The 23,143-nt window shown below is 56.2% G+C and overlaps 2 protein-coding genes across 2 annotated transcripts in view; one reads left to right on the top strand and one right to left on the bottom strand.

The window, feature by feature from the left end:
• COL5A3 (collagen type V alpha 3 chain) overlaps positions 1 to 14,327 on the bottom strand; it is a 35,934-nt gene extending 21,607 nt beyond the window's left edge. Inside the window, exons 1-24 of the mRNA XM_069478835.1 lie at positions 14,237 to 14,327; positions 10,611 to 10,769; positions 10,327 to 10,516; positions 10,090 to 10,246; positions 9,230 to 9,334; positions 8,783 to 8,938; positions 7,393 to 7,506; positions 7,138 to 7,284; positions 5,540 to 5,587; positions 5,426 to 5,467; positions 5,085 to 5,147; positions 4,713 to 4,787; positions 4,529 to 4,612; positions 4,351 to 4,407; positions 4,204 to 4,257; positions 3,995 to 4,048; positions 2,636 to 2,689; positions 2,503 to 2,556; positions 2,269 to 2,322; positions 1,920 to 1,964; positions 1,752 to 1,805; positions 1,533 to 1,577; positions 1,339 to 1,392; positions 1,156 to 1,200 (exon numbers count right to left, since the gene is read on the bottom strand). Coding sequence (XP_069334936.1) covers positions 1,156 to 1,200; positions 1,339 to 1,392; positions 1,533 to 1,577; positions 1,752 to 1,805; positions 1,920 to 1,964; positions 2,269 to 2,322; positions 2,503 to 2,556; positions 2,636 to 2,689; positions 3,995 to 4,048; positions 4,204 to 4,257; positions 4,351 to 4,407; positions 4,529 to 4,612; positions 4,713 to 4,787; positions 5,085 to 5,147; positions 5,426 to 5,467; positions 5,540 to 5,587; positions 7,138 to 7,284; positions 7,393 to 7,506; positions 8,783 to 8,938; positions 9,230 to 9,334; positions 10,090 to 10,246; positions 10,327 to 10,516; positions 10,611 to 10,769; positions 14,237 to 14,327 — 2,001 coding nt within the window. The remainder of the gene's footprint in view (positions 1 to 1,155; positions 1,201 to 1,338; positions 1,393 to 1,532; positions 1,578 to 1,751; positions 1,806 to 1,919; positions 1,965 to 2,268; positions 2,323 to 2,502; positions 2,557 to 2,635; positions 2,690 to 3,994; positions 4,049 to 4,203; positions 4,258 to 4,350; positions 4,408 to 4,528; positions 4,613 to 4,712; positions 4,788 to 5,084; positions 5,148 to 5,425; positions 5,468 to 5,539; positions 5,588 to 7,137; positions 7,285 to 7,392; positions 7,507 to 8,782; positions 8,939 to 9,229; positions 9,335 to 10,089; positions 10,247 to 10,326; positions 10,517 to 10,610; positions 10,770 to 14,236) is intronic.
• Positions 14,328 to 16,090: 1,763 nt separating this feature from the next.
• RDH8 (retinol dehydrogenase 8) lies at positions 16,091 to 22,014 on the top strand. Its single transcript, XM_069479024.1, has 6 exons — positions 16,091 to 16,208; positions 19,012 to 19,173; positions 19,627 to 19,806; positions 21,039 to 21,132; positions 21,470 to 21,653; positions 21,748 to 22,014. The coding sequence occupies exons 1-6, from the start codon at positions 16,106 to 16,108 to the stop codon at positions 21,961 to 21,963; spliced, it is 939 nt and encodes a 312-aa protein (XP_069335125.1). The 5' UTR covers positions 16,091 to 16,105; the 3' UTR covers positions 21,964 to 22,014.
• Positions 22,015 to 23,143: the final 1,129 nt, after the last annotated feature.

The following is a 23,143-nucleotide window of genomic DNA, read 5'->3' as shown; positions in this document are numbered from 1 at the left end:
AGAGTCTCAGAGCCCTGGAGCTCCATCAAGAACAGCTCAGCCATGCAGCTGTCTCAAGGTTAGAGAATAAGTGGACCCCACTGGCCAGGAAATCTAGCCCAGCTCTGCCCAGACTTGTGTGTGGGCCTGGGCAAGGCCCTTCCCTCTCTGAGCCTCAGAAATCCTCCTCCTCTGGGAGGGTGAGAGAAGGGATGGAAAAACAACGTGAGAGACATGTTGGGGCAGGGGATTCCCAGCCACATCTTTTTTTTTCTTTCTTTGAGACAGAGACACTGTCACCCTGGGTAGAGTGCAGTGACATCATCATAGCTTACTGCAACCTCAAACTCCTGGACTCAAGCAATCCTCCTGCCTCAGCCTCCTGCCTAGCTGGGACTACAGGCACATGCCACCATGCCTGGCTAATTTTTCTATTTTTGGTAGAGATGGGGTCTTGCTCTTGCTCAGGCTGGTCTCGAACTCCTGACTTCAAGTGATCCTCCTGCCTTGGCCTCCCAAAGTGCTAAGATTATAGGCGTGAGCCACCGTGCCCCCAGGGGTGGGCCTAGGCAGGCCAGAGGTAACCCCTTATGTCCTGCAAACAACGGACAGGTCCACAGGTGGACATTTTGGCCCAATGAAGCCAATCAGATTCTTTCCTGGAACTTGGAGGTAAGAGACACAGGAACTCATCAGACGGCTTTGGGTGATGCAACTACAGGGTCATGAGAAGCTGGAACGTGAATAACGACAAAGCACGCAGGAGGATGTCAAAATTGAAGTTGGGAAGAGGGGTGTAGTGAGGACAAACTGAGACATGTGCAGAAGGAAGTCTGTCCGCCGGGGAGACGGAAACAGATGTTCAGAGAAACAAAGAGGAGACCGTGAGTCCCCGGGGAAGTGGCTCTTCTGGCCCATGCATCTGTCTTCTGTGACAGGCTGCTGTGGGTTTCTCTGCATCCTGACAACAGCCCTTACATAGTGATCTAGCCTTGGTGGGTTCCAGTCTTTTGCAACCAACCCTTCCCCAACAATGACACTTTGTCACTCTGGGCTGGCTTAGGGAATGCTACAATTTGTCGCTGTCCAGGGCTAACAAAAAGGGAAGATTTTTGCTGTGACAGAGTTGAAGGAAGGAGACATGAGGAGGCGGCAGTAGGTGCAGTTGTCACTCACCTTCTCCCCAGGAGTGCCAATGGGTCCCTGGGGGCCGGGGAGTCCCTGGGGACATAAAAAAAGGGGGTGGGAGGCGTGAGAAAGAAGCAGTGAGCACCGAGTTGGGGAGGCTGGGAGGGGTCTAAGGTCTTGACTGACAAGCAGCTTCCCCCCACCCCCATAATAGGGAAAGATAGTTCAAACCTGGGACCCATGGTTTCCCTGCTGTCCCGGAGGGCCTGTTTCTCCCGGAGGACCCTGGGGAGAAAGTGGGGGTTCAGCGAAGTTGGAAGGGGTCATGGTGTTCAGGCATCGGGAGAGTCATGAGTGGACAGGGACAGGGACAGTCACGGAGTCAGAGTCTCGGAGGGCCAGGGGTCAGAGGGTGGGGCACGTACCACATTGCCTTTGGCACCTGGAGCGCCGTCACTTCCAACGACACCCTGGCGGGAGAGAGGACGTCAGACTAGAACAGGATGCCAAGCCGAGAGCCTGAGCCTGATTCGCTGAGAGGCGCAGGTGGAAACGTGAGCGGGCAGAGAAGTCGGGCAAGAGAGATGGATGGACGGGGCGGGGGGAGAGAAAGGTGAGGAGGAAAGACAGATTGGGGTGCTCACCGGGCGTCCCGGGGGGCCAGGAGAGCCTCTGGGGCCAATCAGTCCTCGGGGGCCCTGCAAGGATGGAGGAGTGTCATCCCAGCATCCCCTCTCTGCAGGCCTGTGACTTCCGGGATCTTAGAGGCCTGGGTCCCTCCTCTGTACCCGGCAAGGATTCCTGATACTCACCGGCTCCCCAGCCTGGCCTGTGGGCCCTGGAGGTCCCTCTGCGCCCTGTGGGAAAGCGTCAGTACTTAGAAAGGGGGCGATACAACCCGCGGAGGACCACCTTCCCTCTTCCGGGCAGCAGCCCCTTCCAGGGGACCCGAGAGTCCGCAGACTGAGTGCACGGGATTCCACGCAGGCCCTGACCCCAGTGCTGGACCTGCCACCCTGCGTGTCCCCTCCTAACCCCGCAAGGGGCTGCCCGCTCTGAAGCCGTCTTCTTAAAGCCCAGTGGAGCTACCCAACCTTCCTCTCTGACCCTCATGTGGGCGTCTCACCTCCGCACCATGCCCCGCCTCTCTTCGGAACTTACCCTCTCACCGTCTTCTCCGGGGGGACCAGGTTGCCCCACATGGCCAAAATCACCCTGCAGCGGGAACAGGGGGGAATTGAGGGTGGGATGGTGCAGGCAGAGCCCAGCCTCCCCCCAGGAAAGGAGATGGGGTGTGAGGAGTGAGGATTTAGACACAGGCATCAAGGCTCTGGTACTGAGGGAGGGAAGCGGGGACATGGACTGGGGGCGGGGGGGGGGACCTGACACACTCACCCTTTGGCCCTTCTCACCGGGCAGCCCTGGAAGGCCGTCAAAGCCCCGATCACCCTGTGCAAAGAAACGTCAGCTGAGCCTTGGACGCTCAACCCTGACAACCCCTCCCATGAGGCCCGGCCCCGTCACCTACCTTAGGTCCTGTATCCCCTGGGAGGCCCCGAGCCCCATCTGCTCCAGAGCGGCCCTATGGGGAAAGTGAGCCCAAAGGTCAAGGATAAGCCTCCCTTGTAGCCCTCCCCCAAGTTAGAAACTCAACGTAATCAACATCATCAAGATATTACTATTAAGGCTGTTTATTAAGCACCTTCCTGGTGCAGAAGCTTTTACTCGGGGCTTCTCTGTGCACCCATTTAGCCTTCCCAATACATCTCAGATCCACCTACTACTCTATCCCCAGGGTCCTCACTCTGGTTCCAAGCCACCGTCATTCCCAAAGTTAAGAACTCCATCTTCAGCCTCCATCAATCGCCCTCTCATTTGCTCCTTGTTGCATTTGTAACTACAGTCATGCATCGCTTAGCAACAGGGATACGTTCTGAGAAATACAGTGTCAGGTGATTTTTGTCTTTGTGCAAACATCGTAGAGTGCATTTACACAATCCTCAGTGGCACAGTCTGCAACACACCTAAGCCGTACAGTACGGCCTATTGCTCCTGGGCTACCAACTCCTACAGCATGTACCTGTACTGAATACTGCAGGCAATCATAACATGAAAAGCATTTGTGTATCTAAACATGTCTAAACATAGAAAAGGTTGGCTGAGTGCAGTGGCCCACGCCTGTAATCCTAGCACTCTGGGTGGCCGAGGTGGGAGGATCACTTGAGGTCAGGAGTTTGACACCAGCCTGAGCAAGAGTGAGACCTCATCTCTACTAAAAATAGAAAAAATTAGCCAGGCAGCTAAAAATAGAAAAAATTAGCCAGGCGTGGTGGTGCATGCCTGTAGTCCCAGCTACTCAGGAGGCTGAGGCAAGAGGGTCACTTGAGCCCAGGAGTTCAAGCCCAGCCTGGGCAACATAGTGAGATACCATCTCAGGACAAACAAACAAATAAGCATAGAAAAGGTTCAGTAAAAATATAGTATTATAATCTTATGGGACCACCCCTGTATGTGTGGTTTGTCGTTGAACAACATGTCATTATGTTGTGCAGGACTGTATCTGGAATTGTCTTGTTCATCATTTCCTTCAACGTGCCAGGTGTCTCTTTTGCAGGTCCTATTCCTTTTGTTTGAAATGTTCTTCCCCACCTGTTCACCTGGGTATATGTCAGATCTCAGGGCAGGCATCACCGCCGTGGGCAAGTCCTTCCTGACTCTATGACCCGGCCAGATTCCTTTGCCGTACACTCAGGGGAGCTGCCATTCCCTGCCCTCGGAGCTCTTGTCCCACTAAGGACACCAAAAGACCCTGGGGGCACGGAGCCAGGGCTCACGTTGGGGGTTGAGGGATGGATTAGAGGTGCCTGGGGACCTAGGGGCCACTCACCATCTTGCCCACTTGACCAGGGGGCCCATGAGGTCCCTGCAGGCCTCGGGGACCCTAGGGGGGAAAACAGAGAAGGAGGGAGGAAAAAAGAATAAAAGGGGGGAAGGACTTACTTTAAATCATCCTCTAAGAGAGGCAGTAACTGCCAGGATGTCCCCAGCCCCTTTGGCTTTCTCCCATCCAAACCTGCTCCGCCCCTGCAGTCTCACCTGCGGCCCCATCGCCCCCGCCTCTCCTTTCAGACCTGGATGCCCAGGGAGACCCTTGGAGGAGGACGAGATGGAGGAACGCGGTCAGAGGGAGGCGCCCCTTCTCTGCTGACACAGCCCCCTCCTCCAAGCAGACTCCTTACTCACCACGGGGCCTGGGCGCCCAGTGAGCCCCACCGGGCCAGGGGGGCCTTTCATGGACAGCTGGAAAACACAGAGGAGAACAGGGCCTGGGGGCTCCCTCGGGAACTCCCACAGCCCCCGCCTTACGCCCCAGCTCTGTCGCCCTCTCAGGTTCTTCCCGGGACACCTGTCGCCCACTCACCTGAGCTTGCTGCAGCACTGCCTGTGCCTGCGCCTGCTGGAAGGACACTGGGGGTCCTTTGTGGGAGCTGCTTGCAAACTGGAACTGGGGGGCGAGCAGTGGTGAGGGGAGCCCTGAGGAGAGGCCCCTCCTGGCTCAGGCCCCCCGCCCAGGACCAGGCCGTGCCACTCCGTCTGCTTCTTACCGGCATCATGATCACGGTGCCTGGCGGGCCCCGGACCCCGTCAATGCCAGGGATTCCTGGGAGGCCGGCAGGGCCCTGAGAGAGGGTGTGACACGGGGTGGGGGGGGAGAGGGGAAGAGAGACAGGCAGGGAAGGACAGAAACAGACAGAGACAGAGGACGAAAAGCAGAGGAGAGGCCCCCAGAGACAGAAGGGGAGCCACAGACAGTTCACAGGTGGGGAGAGAGATTGGCAGGAGTCAGGGCCAGCCTTGGGACAGTGTCCCCAATTCTAGCCCCTCAGACCCATGTTTAGTTAGACCTTCATCCTCCCAACCTGAAACCCCACTACCCCACCCCCCACAGAAGGACACATCCCAGGGGAGTCTCTTACCTGTGGACCAGGGTCCCCAGGGAAACCTGGGGGGCCAGGAGGGCCTGAGGGGCCGACCACCCCCTGTTGGGGACAGAAAAAGAAGTCACAGGAAGTGCAAAGTTGGAGCCAGGCTGACTTCTGTCTGACCCACCCCTGATGCTGACCCCACCACCAAGCCATTCCCGCTCCCCCAATGCGGTATGGACCTACATCAAGCCTGACTTTCCACCCTGACCCCTACTTGGACTCATTCTTTGAGCCTCAAGTGCCCAATGGCCTCAGGCAGTGGTATACACTGGCTCCTCACACCCCCCAGCCGGAAGGGAACGCAGGAAGAAGAGAATACAGCCATGACTCACTCGGGGTCCTGCGGCTCCTGGAGGTCCCTCAAACTGCTGTCCCTGGAGGGAGAAAACAATATGATCCCTAGTCCTACAAGGCCCCTCAACCCCCTCGCAGCCCAGGCCTCTCACCTGTTCAATCACCGCGGGTTCTCCCTTCGCTCCCTTCTCTCCAGCGCCCTGGGGCAGGGGAGTGAGAGAAAAGAGATGTGAACTCGGACGTAGACCCCTCAACTATCCAATCTCACCTCCGTGTCCCAGCCACCCACGCGCACACGTACACGGGGTGCACTCCCAGATCTCTTTCTTTGAAGAAAAGACCAATATGGGTTGAGAAACTCAGCCTCCCTCCATCCACTGGGCAATGCAAAGTCAAGGTCAAGGTGAAGGGCAGGACCTCCAGAGCCTGCTGCGGGGTCCTAATCCTGGATCTGCCTCTTACTAACTGAGTGATGTTGGGAAACTTAGTCAACCCTTATGGCCGGTTACCTGTAACTACAAAGTTGGTGGGTGAATGATGACTGTATATATCCTATACGAAGACGAATGAATGAAAGCAATTCTTGGCACATAACAGGCACTCAGGGTAAGGTAGTTACAGCTATTCACTTCCTCCCTTGTGCAACACCAAGGCTAGAATCTGAGCTCCCTTCTCTGTCTGCATTTTTTTGAGATGTGGTCTTGCTCTGTTGCCCAGGCTGGAGTGCAGCGGACCAACCATTCATAGCTCACTGCAACCTCAAACTCCTGGGCTCAAGGGATCCTCCTGCCTCAGCCTGCCAAGTAGCTGGGACTATAGGAATGCACCACTATGCCCTGCTAATTTTTAAATTTTTTTGTAGAGACAGAGGTCTTGACATGTTACCCAGGCTGCTCTGAAACTCCTGGCCTCAGGCGATCCTCCTGCCTCACCCTCCCCAGTCGCTGGGATTATAGGAAACGTGCCACCGTGCCCAGCTCTGTTTTCCTAGGCAAATTCTTTTCCTAGGCAATTTCATCCAATCCTTTGGATAAAGATACCATCTCTCTGCTGCTAAGTCTCAAGTTTGTCTCCATCCTCGATCATCCCTTCTGAACTCCAGAATCTTCTAACCGATCGCCCACTTGACATCCTCATGTGGATGCCAAACAGGTGTTGCCAATATAACATGCCCTGGGCAGATCTCCCAGCGATCCTCCTGGCTCGGCCTCCCTAAGTGCTGGGATTAGATGACAGATGGGAGCCACTCTCCACCGGCTCCTCTATGTGGAATCTGCATATTACTCAACGGTCTCAACATGCATCTCCCTTTCTCCACCTCCAGCAGCAAGACCAAGAGGGAGCATGTCCCCTGTGGGCCCACTGCGCTCCATCCCCAGGGCCACTACCCTCCTCCAAGCCACCACTGGGACTGCCGGCTTCCCCGCTGCCCCTCTGGCTCCCCCTACCGTCCACGCGCCGTTCGGCAGGCAGAGGAAGCTTTTTTAAACCTTCAAGTCAGATCTTTGTTTTCAAGTGGCTTCCCCTGGTGCTTAGACCAAAAGCCAAATGCCTCCCCCTTCCCGCAGAACCACCCATTAGCACAGTGCCTGTTACACGGCAGACACATGATAAATCTTTGTCGACCGCACTGGGGTGGTGGGAAGGCACTCTAGGCAAGATCAGCAGAAGTCAAGAGAGACAATATGGCCCTCTGCGGCTTCGGGTAGGAATCCCTTCTCTTGCCCCCAGCCCAGCCACCTAGACTCACAGGAAAGATCTGGAAGTGAGTCCGAGACGGCTGTTCTGCTGCCCGGAAATCGGGGCCCATGGTGGAGTCATCTCCTTCTTCATCCTCCCTGGCTGCTTCAGTCTCTGGGGTCCCCAGCTCGGGTCCATTGTCTGGGTCCAGGTCGTCCTGAGGACATTGTGACAGACCAGAGTTTGCCTCTGACTTCCTGACTGTCTGCCATCACCACCACCACCCCTGGGACTCTGCCCTCCAGCCCTGTGCACGTCCCCCAACCTCTAGGATGGTGACGTTGGGGCTAGCAGTCACAGTGGAGGCGATGACCAAAGGCGTGGGGGTCAGAGGCAGATTTGGAGCTGGTGTCTCTGTCCTTGGGGTGTCGGTGGAGGTCTGGAGTGAAGAGGGAGGAAGTGTCAGCTCTGGGGCCAGGCCAACCAAGACAAAAGGCAGAGGAGATGGGCCTTGCCCCCTCCCCCACCGCCACCAGGAGCAGCTCCCAGTCTGAGGAGGAGGACAGAGGAGGATTCCCAAACAGCATCGGAGGCCAGTAGGGGGTTGGCTGGATGAGGACAGCCAGCAGGGGACGCCACTGTGCATGAAGGAGGGGCCTGGCAGCATCTGAGCCCCAGAGGAGGCCCGGAAGGCAAAGCCTGGCTGGCTCCAGAGCCCCAGTGGTCAAGGTCAAACTCCAGCACTCAGGGCCAGACTCCCGGAAGTCTATCCCACATGTCCTCTCCCAAGGCAGAGTCCAGCGGTCAGCTAGCCAGGCCCCAGTCAGAGGGGGAGCAGCAGCGCCTTCTGGGCTGGACAGCTGCAGAGCAACTGGGTCAAGGCGGTGGGTAGGGGAGAAGAGGGCGGTGGGGGCCCAGGTGAGGGACGGGGCTGAGGAAGGGGCTGGGGACAGGCACACTACTCCTGGTGTCCATGTGCTGGGCTAGAAAGATCTGGAACTGAGACGGAGTGTGAGCAGTGACTCCCTCAACCAAAGACCCCAACTAACAACCCACCAACATGACATCAACAAACCTCAATTATTCCTACAACCAGTGACCCATAGGTGACCCCCTCCCCAATTAATGACTTCCATCAATGGCCCCAACCCATTACTCTCCCATCCAGTGATTTTCCGAACCAGCAACACTAACTAGTGACACCCTCAGGACTAATAAACCCCACCAGGGACCCCAATCAATTATCCCCCCAACCAGTGATGCTCCAACAATGAATACCCATAAGGGAACCCAACAAATGCTCCCCGAGCAATGATGCCCAAATGGCAATTCCAGTAACCAATGACATATCAATGACTTCCTAGCCACCAACCCCTCAGGGTCTCCCAAAATAATGACCCATCCATCACCCCCCTGAAAAATCACTCTTCCAACTAGTGAACCCAGTGAGTGAGTCCACGAGGCCCTCCAATCAGTGACCCCACACCAACAGCCCCCCTCACGCTAGTAGACCCCAACCATTAACCCTAAACTAGTGATATTGGTAGTTTATATGGCCAATAATGGCTTAAATCAATGACCTTCAACAATGACCCTGGGGAGGAACATCCCAAACCAGAGAATAAGGTCATGAATGAGAGGCTGGAGACCAGTGGGGATCAGAGGCCAGAAGTCAGGCTGTCAAGACCCGAAGTGAGAGGTAGCAGGTCCCTTACCTGGTTCTCCAGGGAGCCAGGAGGTGGGCTCGGGGTCAAAGTTCCCTTGTTCTTCTTCCTGCCCTTGCCCTTGCCCTTGCGACCTCGTCCTTTTTTCTTCCCTTTTCCTTTTCCCTTGCGCCGAGGAGGAGGGGTTTCTGGCTCACCCTGGGGGTCCTGGGAAGAGGGGCCCTGTCGGGTCTACAGCATCCCACTCCCCTACCCCTGGTTGGAGATCCTATCACTTGGGGTCACCCGGGACCACATGTCACTCAAGTGTATGACCTGAGGTCAAAGTCATTCATGCTTGGGATCGGTGTGAGGTCAGGGATCACTCGGCCCTGTGTTTGGAGTCAGAGATGGCTCAGCCCATGATTGGGGGGCGGAGTTCACTCCTTCCTAAGACCTGGAGCCAGGGCCGGCTCAGCCTGTGCCCTTGGGTCAGGAGTAATGCAGCCCCTCACTCACGCCTGTGGCTGCAAGGTCCGGGTTGTCACAGCCGGGGAGATACCGCTCACAGGCGCGGAAGGCAGCCCTAGGATCCGGGCTTAGCAGCAGCTCCTGAACATCTCCCTGAGAGAGGGTAGGAGGCGGGGAAGGGGACGCTAAGTGGACTCTGAGCTCCATTTCCCCAGCAGAGACCTGCCCATCTCCTGACACCAGGGTCTGGTGATTCCCCACCCCAGAGCACCTAAGTATAAGGCCGAGGTGGCCCCAGCACAGCCCTAGGGTCCCTCTACCCCCTGTAACTAAGAGAAGGAGAGATTCTCTCAGGGTCACACCAAACCACAAACCGCACCCCACATCTGCCCCGTTGAAGGTGTGTGTGATCCTTCGCTTTCAGGCACAAGTGCACAGCTACTCTGGGCCAGGTGCCCTTTCGGGTACTGGGGCTAAGGAAGATCATGAGATAGACGAGGCCCCCAGCCTAACCTGGAGGTGACACGTCATAACCACATAGAACACAGTCACCGAGCGTGGTCACCATGCCACAAAACACACTTGTCACACAGCCACAAGACCCTTGCCATGTCACCACTGCCCAGCACACGATGACACACCATTGCAACAACCAGGTCATGGGTCACAGTCACACGTCACAACGGGATCCTCCCACAACCAGCCAAGCCGTCACAACTCAGGGTCTCATGGTTCTACATCACAGTCTCACACCGCCACGATGCCCACGAGCACGCGCTCACTTCCCTCAGCTTCCTGGGCCCCAGCGGACACTTGGCACCTCCCTTCTCCAGTTTTTTCTCCTGGTTCAGGCTGTGAACAAAATGTCCCACCATCTGCCTTGGTTTCCCCCATCCCTGGACTCCTACCTCGAAAGTCTCCTCTTCAGGGTTCTGGGTCCCCAATACGGTAAGTCCAGCTGTGCTGATGAATCGTGGCCTCTGGCTCAACACAGGGGGCTGAGGGTCACAGTCAGCCACCAAGGTCACCATCCCACCATCTATGCTGACTGCCACACGGTGCCACCTGCAAGGGGGCAGCTTCAGTGGCAGTGCTTCTCACCCCACCCCTCCATGGACCCTTGCCCACCCTTCTTCTACACTCACCTGCCATCTGTGAGGTTGACCTGCTGAGGGAGGGGAGTAAAGGAGCCACCTAGGAGGCTCAGAGCTGGCCCCAGCGCCAGGCCCAGCTGCCTGGCACCCTTGTCATCGTAAATGGAGAGCAGGACAGAATGATTGGCCGGTTGGCCCCGAAGAGTGATCAGCACAGAGAAGTTCTCGGGAAAGTGCCCGTCTGGGTGGGCAGAGGAAACGGGGCCACTCAGATGGCCAGGTGGTGACCCGCACTCAGCCCAGGTGGAACCCCAGGCCCTCCTGCCCCGACTTACCTGGAAAGAGCTCCCACGTGGGGATGCTGAGAACGCTGGCCTTGCCCACCCTGAATGCCCGATCGCCCTCTGGAGCCCTCTGGGGACAGAAGCCAGGCCCCTCGGGGACCCCAGCCTGGCCTCCCCGCACGCCCAGGACCTTCAACACATCCACGAGCTCTGCAGCAGAGAGGGGAGCAGTTAGAACAAGCCCAGGACTCCAAGTCAGAGGCTCAGATTTGGGGGTGCAGGGTGTTCAGCCTCACCGCCCCTGCCCCTGGACCTGTGGTTCAAGAGGAAGGTGCAGGCCTGAGCCTGGCACCGCCTCCCCTTCTTCACCCCACCACAGATGTTCCGGCCTCATCAGCCTGTTGACTCTGGTTTTTTCCCCCCCTTGGTTTTTGGTGAGAAAAAAAAAAAAAAAAGTTGACCTAGTTCTGGGATGAATCAAAGCTTCCTGGCCTGAGCCCCGGAGCCGGACTGTCCCCCTCTCCCCCAAACTCCCCCGCACCGGCTCCCTGGGGCTGCTTCCCGGGCCTGGAGCCCCCTTGCCAGAGAAAGCGCACGTGGAGAACAGGGGCTCCTGCTCTATGTTCTGTCCCCACCTCCTCCTTCTGGTCTCTTCCCTCTGACCTCCCCAGACCACCAATTCCTCGGGCCTCCTCCATCTGCCTAGCCCAACCTCCTCCATCTGACCTGGGACGTCTCCATCTCAAATAGCCCTCTCTGACCCTCCGTCTGATTGCCTGTCTCTGATAACCTCCTGACCTCCCCCCTCTGACCCTCTACCTCTCTCATCCCAGCTAAAAAAAGGGACTGGTCTGGCCCTACCAGATTCTAATCTAGGCCATCCTACCAGCCCCACCCAAGCAGCCCAGCCAGGGCTAAGTGGAACCACATGGCTCTGGCAGGGGCGGGCGGAGGCTTCCCCTGGGCCCCCAGCCCCTGCCTGCTCTCTGCTCCCCCCGCCCTCTGCAAACTGTCCCACTGACCCCTGCCCCAGCCTCTTGGCAGGAGCCACATTCTGTAGAATCTGCCATGACTTCACCCCCCGGGGGCGGAGGTGCTGATCTCACCATTGGGAGCTGGGATGGGAGGCCAGACTTAGGGGAGGTAGGGGCTTGGATGAGGGACACCCTCCCCGATCCCTGTTCTTCCTGGGTCAGAACCCTTGTTTCCCAGACTTCTCAGAGCCCTGCTCCAGCCTCTGTTTCCTCTTGCCCCCAACTTCCCTCTCCTCTGCCCCTCCCCGCCCTCTCCTTGTCCTACTTTCTGTGCTGGTCTTCCGAGGTCTCTCTCTGTGTCCAACTCTGATTCTCTCTCTCTCATTCTCTCTCTCTCTCTCTCTCTCTCTGTCTCTCCACCGCCCCCCCAGCAGCCCCCATCTCTAATTGCCTGTTCTGTGGCTGAGCTGTCATTAAGAGGAATTTGTGTTGCAGCCCCCTGGGGCCGAGATCTGGACTCCCAGGCTCTGCCAACCACAGGAGTCATTCCCCCACGGAACAATCATCCCCTCTCCAGGCTGGGGCCCTGAGGGAGGACTGAGACCCACGACCTCACCCAGCATGGAGGCTTACCCTCTCCCCTCCCCCCTGGACCCAGACCCTAGTCTGTCTGCAGGAGGAAGGGACCCCCCCTCAACCAGCACTCATTCACATTGAGAAAGTCCTTTCCAGCATCTAACCCAAAGGTCTCCTGCTTGCAACTTGTGTCCCTTCTGGAATGACCTTTCAGAAACTAACTGCCCTTTCTTTCCATGGCTGGCTTCGTGACAAGGAGACACACAGGAGCCATTGAGTTCTGCCTGTAGGGTGAGGGGGTGGGAGTCTGTCAGGGCCCCAAAGGAGATGCGGGGTGGGGTCTAGGATGTGGAGGGAGGCAGGCAGAGAGTGGGCTGGGACATGCCGGGGATGCCCCCAGGTGTGTGGGAGAGCACAGGTGTGGTGAGTGTGTGTGCAGTCGCGTGTGCGTGGATGACATTGTGCAAGTGCGGGTGACTGTGCATGGACCAGGGAATGCCTGGGCATGGCATTTCTTGAGGTGTCAATGTGTGCAAATGTTTAGCCTGCCGGACGGATTAGGTGCAGTTGTTTGACGAATGGCTGTGTGACCCTGGCATGAGCTGGTTGTCACCAAGTGAGTCTGTGATTGTAATAGCTCCGACTCCTGATGCGGGGGCGTGGTTCTGTGTGAAGTGTGGCGGAGTCAGTGAGTGGGTGAGACGGGCTTGAATGTTGGCCGAGTTTGTATGGATGCCAGGGGCAGCATGCGTGCGCATTTGAACCTGCAGGAGGGGGACAAAAGTTGGGACCGTGTGGCGGGTGGCTGAAGGGGGGTTGCCTGGGCACCGTGTTGCACATTCCTGGTGTCCCCAGAGGCTTGTATTCGGAATGGATGCCTGAGATTGCAAGACCATGTGGATGTATGAGCGTGGGAATGGGGCACAGGCCAATCAGGGAGTACCCACATGGGCAGGCACCTCTCTGGACCCCAGAGAAAGTGGGGGATGTGTGTGTTTTGGGGGGCTGAGCTCACCTTAGAGGGATTTCCGGGAGGGCCTAGCCTAGGGTCCCTCAGATCAGGGAAGCTGCATCACCCACCACTTGAGGAACCCCGACGTCCCCTCATCCCCAGGGCGCCCCCACCCCAAACCCTGCGGGGTAGGGCAGGGCTCCCAGCCAGATTTGCACAGCTGGGCGTGCGTCAGCGCTGACTCACCCATCCGGCGGCCCCCGGGACCCCTGGGGGGGGTGGCCCTGAGAAATTCCTCGGGAAAAACACCCAAGACTCTTGCAGCTGGGGGTGGGGTGGGGAGCAACTTCCACTCCCGCCCCGCCCTGCGCCCCGCCCCGCCTCGCCCCTCACCGCGGCCCTCCCCGAGGCTCTGTCCATGGTGCTGATTCCAGCTCTGGGGCGCACGGGGTGGGGGGAGGGGCGGGAGGGAGGGAGAGGAGGGGGTGGGCCTGCGCCAATGTGGGGCAGAAGAGGAAGAGCGAGAATGGGATGAAGCCATTTGGGGAGACGCAAAGGGAAGTGTGAGCTCCCGAAGAGCCCCCCATATTCGCCAACACTCACCATCACCCTGAGAATCAGCCACTGTGTCCTCATGGGCCATTTTTCACACCCCAAAATCGCAACTACACCCTTCGCAGGCTTACCCAGTGGTGTGCAATCAACACTCATGAAACACACATGTGTTATCCTCAAAATCAGCCCCAGACACCGACACACACTTGCACGCCCACATCTCGCAATACAGGGACCCCCTGTAACCCGCATCCGTACAATCACCGTCAAACCCTACATCCAAGCGCACACACAATCTCACCCCGAATGGCTGCACGCACACTGCTCCACGCACATGCACACACACGCACACACACGCACACACCTATAAGTTGCACTCGTTCCCACGCACCCACCAGTAAACACTGTCACACATTTCCCCGGCCCCCCTACCCCAGATGTCACATCCACGAATCACTCAGAGTAGGACCCTCCTTCATCACGTAGTGGCCGCAGGCAATGCACACGCCGCCACCCACCCACCCCCCCATGCACGCCTTTCCTAATCCAAATTCCACTCTGCCTTTTGGGGTCTCGCAGAGTCCTGCACCCCAAATTCCATCTCCTCCCTCCCTGCTCACCGGCCTGCGTCCCAGGCAGAAGTTGCAGCGCGGCCAGGAGCAGGCAGAGGCCGGCCCGTGGCTGGCCCAGGCCCGGGCGGCGGCTCCCCATCCCCGCGGGGCCCAGCCAGGCTCAAGGCGGGGGACAGGACGGGGCGGCTGCAGGGCGCGGCGACTTCACGGGCTCGGTGCAGTCACCCGCGGCGGCCGGCTCTACTCGGGATCCGCAGGAGACTGCCCGAGACCCCGCCCCGGCCTCGCCCTGCGCTCCAGCGCCCGGCCAGGCGGGGCTCGCTGGGGAGGTGGGGGGGTGACAGCTGGTGGGGGAAGTTGGGAAAGTTTGTGCCGCGCGCTGATTGGCCGGCCGGGGGTGGAGCCTTCGGCCGGGAGCTGGGCTGTCCTCGCCCCACCCCACAGTGGAGGAGAAGGGTCACTCCCACCCAGCCCTAGAATTTGGGGGTCTCAGCCTTTCCCCAAACCCTTTCCTCCTAGCAGGTCCCCTCAAAGGACATCTTAGCTTCCTTCAAACCTTCGGCCTCCATGCAGGCGCTGGAATTCCAGGGAGGTACAACTGTATACCAAATCCTTTCTGCCTTGCTGGGGGGGTTGTCCAGCCTCACCCCCAACTGCCACCCACCTGCCTTATTCCCAGTCCCTTAGCTTCCCCCCAAGCCCTTCCCTTCAGGTCCCTAAGTAAAATGTCGTCTCACCACACAGCTCACCCCAGATCCCAAAATGGGGTTCCCAGCTTTAACCCAAAACTTCAGCTCTCCACCCGCCCAGATCCCGGAACTGCGTGTCCTGGCCCGACCCCAAACTCTCACCACAGATTCCAAAGCACAATTTTCTCCAAAATTCTCCATCCTTAAATAAAGGATCCCACCTCCACCTTAACCCTCATCTCCCCCTCCGCACCCAGGTCTCCAAATGGATGCCCCAGCCCCCGCCCCACATCCCCAGCAAATGGGGAGTCTAGCCCCAAGCAGGGCACTGCTGCCAAGGGGGGAGGCGTGGATTCCTGCCATTCCTGGGGTAAGGGAGAGCCCCCCCTCATTGCGCTGGGACCCTCCCTCCAGTGAGAATAGGCCCCCCAGGGGGTCAGGTAGAGCTCCTGTGCAACTGGACAAGTGCAGACACGAAGGCTATAAGAATGATTCCCCAGGGAGGAAACCAAGGGGCGTGCCCTGGGCCCTGAACTGCTCCCCGCAAGGGGAAGAGGGAGACAGGGGCAGTGCCTTCCTCCCAGCCTCTGGCTCCTCAGACAAAGAGTCTCTGTGTCCCTGGAGAGGAGGGGGTGGGGCCCCACCAAGCCTGAGGGAGAGATGGGGGCCCCCCAGAGCGGGAATCTCCCTGAGCAACTCCTCCTCCCTCCCCAGGGACACCCGAGGCTGAGATTTCTCCCACTAAAAGGCTCTCATGAAGTTCCTGCCCTGCCCCGCCTTGCAGGGAAGTTCTTCCTGCAGTCTAACCCCATCTCCTGACAGTTCTGCGCCCCTTCCCTCTTTCAAAGGACTCCTTGTGGGCCCACACTCGCTGTCACCCTCTCTCACCGTGTCCCTCCGGTGAGAGCCTTCCATCCAGAACAGAGACGGTCATGGCCCCGCGCTCACAGCGACTCTCCCCAGCCCTGAATCATTTACAATCATAATGAAAATTTAAAAAACCAGTTATGAGGGTAGCAGGCGTGGAGAAGAACTGGTTCACAGACGAAGGAAATGGGGTACGGAGAGTTTAAGGGGTTCCCTCCAACGGCTCAGTCCACAGTGTGGCAGGTCTCCCTGGGGCCCCCTTCACCGGCCCTGCAGGGGATCGGTTGGACGGTGCTTAGGAGGGGGTGGCCAGAGTCAGGTGCTGCCTGGCGGAGGTCACGCCTCCAGGGAGGGGATCAACATGGCTGCTGCACCCCGGACTGTGCTGATCTCGGGCTGCTCATCAGGAATTGGCTTGGAGCTTGCAGTGCAGCTGGCTCGTGATCCCAGGCAGCGCTACCAGGGTAAGGGGACCCAGGCAGAGCCAGGAGACAGCCAGGGTGTGGACTGCTGTCCAAGTACCCTCAGCCCCCAGCACCATTTGCACCACCCCATCCCTTCCAGCTGCACTTGTGGGCTGGGGGAGGACCCAGGCTGCGTGGCGTGCATGTAGGAATCATCCCTTCACCCCCAAAATATTTACTGAGCACATATTGGGTGCCAGGCTCTATTCTGGGCGCTGGGAACACAGCCAGGAACAAACTAGACAAAAATCTTAGCCCTGGGTAGTGGCGTTGTGGGGGAAGGGAGGGAGGGCAGACAATGAACTGATAAAAAGAAATTGTGATATGTCTGGTGAGAATAAGTGTTAAGAAAAATAAAGTAGAAAGGAGAGTGGTGAGAAGTGGGTGGGAGATATTTTTAGAAGGGCTGGCCCCGGAATGCTTTTCTGAGAAGGTTTCACTTGGGCATTCCCTTGGATGGGATAATTTCCTCCCGGACACCTGCTCCTCCACCTCTCCCCAGATTACTGCTCTGAGATAAGCCTCTTAAGTGCTCCTGACCTTGGGAGTGGAAGGGGGCCTCTCGTTCTAGGGACTCGCCCTCCCGCAGCTCTGGAGTGAATAGCCCAGCCCTCACCAACCATGAGAACCCCTGACCCAGAGCAGGCTTGAATCAAAGTGGGCAAAGGGTTGTTACTTAAGAGGAGGCTTCTGGGGGTGAGGGCATTGCCCCAGTTGGCAGGGCTGCTTCTGACAGCCTTTTGCCTTCTGTTTTTGAAACACACACAGCTTTGACTGTGAGAGCCTGAATGCCAGTCTGTAGGGAAGAACTTGTGTCTCTGGGGGGTCTGAGGGGGCTCATAGGTGTATGAAACTGCTCAAGGGTGAGGTTTCTGGAGCTCTTATGATGGGCTGGGCTGCATCCTGAGAGTTCTGCATCTAGTAAGTCATTTAATCCTCACATCAGCCCAGTGAGGTGGATGCTGTCATTCACCGCATTTTAGAAATGAGGAAACTAAGACACAAACTGGCAAAGGTCCTTGCTTAAAAGGTGACCCAGCTAGAAATTGCCAGAGCTTGGATTTGAATGCAGGCAGCTGAGCCCCTGAGCCCATGCTTGCCACTATATTGCATGTAGATGCAAGTGGCCCCATTCTTCTGCATGGTACCTGTGAGTCATACAGGCCCATAGACAATATGCAAATGCCCCCGAGAAAGTGCATGGGTGATTTGGATGCACACATGAGGGGATATGCAAACATGTATGCTGGTGTGTGTGCAGACATAGCACATATGGTGAGGCCGTGCTTAAGAGCATGAGCTAGCACTCCAACAAGCCCAGGTTCAAATCTCAGCACTAACACTAACAGGAAAGGAACTTCACCTTGCTGAGCCTCAGTTTGTTTATCTGTATAACGGGGGTAATAACTTCACCTACCTGTTCTGGTTACTGTTGCTAAATAACAAAACTCCCCCCAAATTGTACAACAACCACAATAATTTTTTTTTTAATTTTTTAACTCATGGTTTACATAGGTCATGAATTCAGAAAGGGCTCAGCTGGGCAGGTCTGGTTCAGGGTCAAAAGTTGCAACCAGAAGAGTGGGGGCTGGAACACATGGAGGCTGGAAAGGCATCGCTCAAGGCTTCTGTATGTGGTCTCTCTTCCTGGGCTAGCTTGGGCTTCCTTACAACATGGTGGCTTCTGGACAACTGGGCTGCCTCATTATGACCAACAAGAGTGAGCATTCCAGCAAACAATGTAGAAACTGCAAGACCTGTTCTGACCAAGCTGTAAAAACCAAATGGCATCACTACCAATGGTTCTCAGCTAGTCATAAGATTGAAGGGGATGGGAATTAGAAGTCATGTCTTGATGGGGGAGTGGTAAGATTTCAGCAGAGCCTGTGGGATGGGAGATATTGTTGTGGCCATCGTTGGAAAATAAGTCAGTGATCTAACTCAGAGAGTTCTTGTGAGTTGGAGATGGGGCTTATAAAAGTGCTTAGCACAATACCTAGCACATAGTAAATGTTCAGTTAATTGGAACTTACTACGTTGATGATGTAAATGTGGCTATTCATAATTGATGTGCATATATGCACATTTATGTTGGCTATTAGTGTGTATGCATTTTTCTCATAGAAATCTGGAAGTTTTAAAATTATTATTTTTATTTTTAGAGACAGGGTCTCACTCTGCCACCCATGCTGGAGTGCAGTGGCATCATCATAGCTCACTGCAGCCTTGAACTCCTGGGCTCAAGGGATCCTCCCACCTTACCCTCCTGAGCAGCTGGGATTACAGGTGCACACCACCATACTCAGCTAATTTTTAAAAAGTTTTTATAGGGATGGGGTCTCACTATGTTGTCCAGGCTGGTCTTGAACTCCTGGCCTCAAGCGATCCTCCCACCTTGGCCTCCCAAAGCACTGGGATTACAGGCATGAGCTAAATCTGAATAGATGCTGAAATCTGTTGTATATTTATGGATTATATTACTTACCTACTAGGCTATCAATTCCATGAAGGTGGGGACTTTGTCTATCTTATTTCATGCAATACTCTTGGCACCTAGAATAGTCATACCATACAGTAGATGCTCAATAAATGCCTGTCGCATTGATGGATGGAAGGATGGATGTGGGTACATATCCACGTGTGTACCCAAGTGTGCACGTGTTAGCTGAGGTCAAATGTAGGTATGTAAACTTGTGGGTCTCTATCCCTCTGTGACTGACAGCTCATGCAAGAGCACCAGAAACATGCAAGCCCACATACAGGGAAAACAAGCGTTTGTCCCAGCTCTGTTCTCTGTTCACAGTGGTGGCCACCATGAGGGACCTGGGAAAGAAGGAGGCACTAGAAGCAGCTGCTGGGGAGGCTCTGGGACAGACCCTCACCGTGGCCCAGCTAGACGTGTGCAGCGATGAGTCGGTGGCCCAGTGTCTCAGCTGCATCCAAGGAGGAGAAGTGGACGTGCTGGGTGAGACGTGGCTCGACACCAGAAATAAACTGAGGCCTGGGGATGGGGTGGATTTCATGGAAAAGAAAATTCTCACATACGGAGAAAACCATATGCGGTTGGGAAAATTGCTGAGTCACTTGGGGAACGGAACATGATGAAGACACAACTCATGGTCCCTAAAGCTTCGAAGGAGGGTGGGTGTGGCTGTCTTGATGCAATTTGGGGTCAGAGCTGAATTGTTCATGCATTAACGGGGACACTATTCCCGGTGGTCCTTCCTCCCACTCAGGGCTCAGGGTCCCCTAGGACAAATGTTAAACTGTGTTTAAGATCATCGGGGCTCTACGTTTGCCCACCAAGATACCCTAGACTTCCCCCATACTTGGCGTGGGGAGTAACCCAGGGAATGTCCCAAAGTGACACTAGAAGGGCTGAGGGACTTCAAGGTAACCCTCAACATCCCTCCCTTAGTGAATAATGCCGGAATGGGCACAGTGGGGCCCGTGGAGGGGCTCAGCATAGCTGCCATGCAGAACATCTTTGACACCAACTTTTTCGGGGCTGTTCGTCTGGTCAAAGCTGTGCTTCCAGGCATGAAGAGGAGGCGGCAGGGCCACATCGTGGTGGTCAGCAGTGTCATGGGGCTACAGGGTGAGCCATGGGGACCCACTCCTGGAAATTGCCCCTACCCCCTGACACCCCAGTGTCTGACTCTCTCCAGCCTGGAAGGATGGCAAATAGGTTTTAGATCATATTCCAAATGCATCTGGAGAACTGTGTTAAGAAGGATTCTGAAGTTCAGGAGGAAAATGTTCTGGGGTAGATTAAGCATATCTGCTATGAGGTAAGAGCAGGCAGTGGTGGTTATGCGCCATCGACAGGCATCTCAGCTGGACACGGTGGCTCACGCCTGTAATCCTAGCACTCTGGGACGCTGAGGCAGGAGGATTACTTGAGCTCAGGAGTTCGAGACCAGCTTGAACAAGACCCCATCTCTACCAAAAATAGAAAAATTTAGCTGGGTGTGGTGGCTGTACCCGCAGTCCCAGCTACTCAGGAGGCTGAGGCAGGATCACTTGAGCCCAGGAGTTTGAGGCTGCAGTGAGCTATGATGATGCCACTGCACTCTACCCAGAGGGACAGAGCAAGACCTTGTCTTAAAAACAAACAAACAAACAAAACCTAGCCATCTCTACCCTAGCCTCAACCCTGCCTCTGGACACCTCCAAAAATCTCCCCCAACCATCTCCCAAAACCCAAAGGAACCATCAGAACTCCTCCTAGACTCCTCCTTGCCACACACCTCCCACCAGGTCCCAGAGATGCCTGGGTTTAGAAGGACTCTGAGGCTCAGCAGAAGAGTTCAATGGTTGATTAGTGATGTCTGCTGTGGGCCAACGTTGGAGGCCACCTACTTGCCATCAATATTCCAGGGTCTTTCTCCCTGAACTCTCTAGACTCGCTTCCTCCCCCTCAAAATTTCCTGGGATCTGCCCCCTTCCTCTGCCATCCCCTAAAGAATCCACCCTACTTGTCACTCTGCCATGGAGAAGCTGCATCTACAAGGAATCACAAGGGCCCTACTGAAGGGGGCATCCCACGCCCAAGTGACCCCAGGGATATGGGAAATGGTGGACAAGGGAGTTTCCTGGGACTAGGTGGGGCTGGGAAGAGGTGGCACCTGACACTCCAGGACACCCCCATCCTGACCCCATATGGTCCTGTCAGACAATGCCACTCAGCCATTGCATCGGCACCAGATCTCTCCCTCATTGGGATCCCCAAATCCTCCCTGCTCTGTCTCCCAAAGACCCCATCATTCTGGGACCCACAAAGCCCATCCTTCAGACCCCCAAGAGCTCTCCTTCCTCCCATGCTCTCAGGTGTCATGTTCAATGATGTCTACGCAGCCTCCAAGTTCGCCCTGGAGGGATTCTTCGAAAGTCTGGCCATCCAGCTACTGCAGTTCAACATCTTGTGAGCGGGCACTTTTCAGGGGGGCCGCAGAATGGGGAGGGATGAAATAATGACAGGAGAAATGCAGGAGGGAGGCAGAAAGGTTGGCAAAATGGGCAAAATGGGCAAAATGGGCCAGGCACAGTGGCTCATGCCTGGAATCTCAGCACTTTGAGAGGCTGAGGTGGGAGGATCGCTTGAGGCCAGGAGTTCGAGGCTGCAGTGAGCTGTGGTCAGGCCACTGCACTCCAGCCTGGAGCAACAGAAGGAGCCCTTGTCTCTATCAATAAATAAATGGGCAAAAGGGAGCAGCCAGTGAGTTGGGGCACCAGACTCACTCCCCCCGCCCTGTGCCCAGCATCTCCCTGGTGGAGCCAGGCCCAGTGGTCACTGAGTTTGAGGGGAAGCTCCTGGCACAGGTTTCCACAGCCGAGTTCCCAGGCACTGACCCTGACACCCTGCGCTACTTCCGGGACTTCTACCTCCCAGCCTCCAGGGAGCTCTTCCGCTCCGTGGGACAGAGCCCGCAGGACGTGGCCCAGGTGAATGATGGGCCCACAGCCCCAAGACCTGGCTCAGGTATGTTGGGGGGAGGGGCCCTCCCGGGGTCCCAGAGCTCAGAGCTGCACCCCACAGGTCATTGTCAAGATCATCGGCAAGGCACGACCACCCCTGCGCCGACAGACCAACGCCCGCTACTCCCCGCTGACGCTACTCAAAGCCGTGGACCCCTCTGGCGTCCTGTACGTGCGAACCACGCACAGCCTCCTCTTCCGCTGGCCTCGCCTCCTCAACCTTGGCCTTCGATGCCTGGCCTGCGGCTGCCTCCCAACCCGAGTGGGGCCTCGGTGAGCAGAACAGAGCTCCACCATCTGCCTGCTGTGCAGACTAGACTCTTCATTCATTCATTCACTCATTCTGCAAACTCTGCCTCGCGGGCTCTGTGCGTGAGCACTGCTGTGCCTCAACCTCCAGGCACAGACCCTTCCATGGTCAGGGCTGGGGCAGACAGAGAGATCCGGGATCCTGGGCTGAGGAGCCCAGAGCAGGAAGCAGGAGCTGTGTGTGGGAAGGCAAGGGAGGCTTCCTGGAGGAGGGGGCCTCGAAGGACGAGACAGATTCTGGCTCATTCAACCGCATGACTTCATGATCCCAGGCCTGAGAATACAGGCATGAGTCATAAGCCACCCCGCCCCCACACATACACCCAGAGCTCCCTTGACCAAGGGGACTTTCCTGAACACACACCCATCAACAAGATGTGTTCATGCAGACACCAGCAATGCATGTATACTTTTCCCATTAAATATATAGCCATAACCACAAGCTGTTGTTATATTAAATATTTAAGGAAGATCAGTTTCTTAAATGTATTTGTGTGTGTGTGTGTGTGTGTGTGTGTGTATATGCAGATAGGGTCTCCCTCTGTCACCCAGGCTGGAGCGCAGTGGTGTGATCAAAGCTCACTACAACCTCCAACTCCCAGGCTCAAGTGATCCTCCTGCCTCAGCCTCCTGAGTAGCTGGGACTACAGGCGCCTGCCACCAGGCCTGGCTATTTTTTTTTTCTTTTTGTATAGATGGGATCTTTTTGTGTTGCCTCAGTTGGTCTCAAACTCCTGGCCTCCCGCAATCCTCCTGCTTCAACCTCCCAAATTGCTATGATTATGGGCGTGAGCCACCACGACTGGCCAATGTCTTAAATTTAAAGAAAAAATTAAAAAGCAGACTGCGGGTGGTGGCTCACACCTATAATCCTAGTACTTTGGGAAACTGACATGGGAGGATCACTGGAGGTCAGGAGTTTGAGATCAGCCTGGGCAACATAGTGAGACCCCATCTCTACAAAAAAAATTAAAAATTAGCCAGGTGTGGTGGCACATGCCTGTAGTCCCAGCTACTAGGGAGGCTGAGGCCGGAGGATCACTTGAGACTTGGAGTTTGGGGGTGCAGTGAGCTATGATGATGCCACTGCACTCTAGCCTGGGCAACAGAGCAAGACCTGTCTCAAAAAAAATTAAAAATCAATAAGG

Source organism: Eulemur rufifrons, chromosome 2 (genome assembly GCF_041146395.1).
Source record: "Eulemur rufifrons isolate Redbay chromosome 2, OSU_ERuf_1, whole genome shotgun sequence".
In the NCBI taxonomy this organism is placed as follows: Eukaryota; Metazoa; Chordata; class Mammalia; order Primates; family Lemuridae; genus Eulemur; species Eulemur rufifrons.
This window is presented reverse-complemented; position numbering and strand designations above follow the sequence as displayed.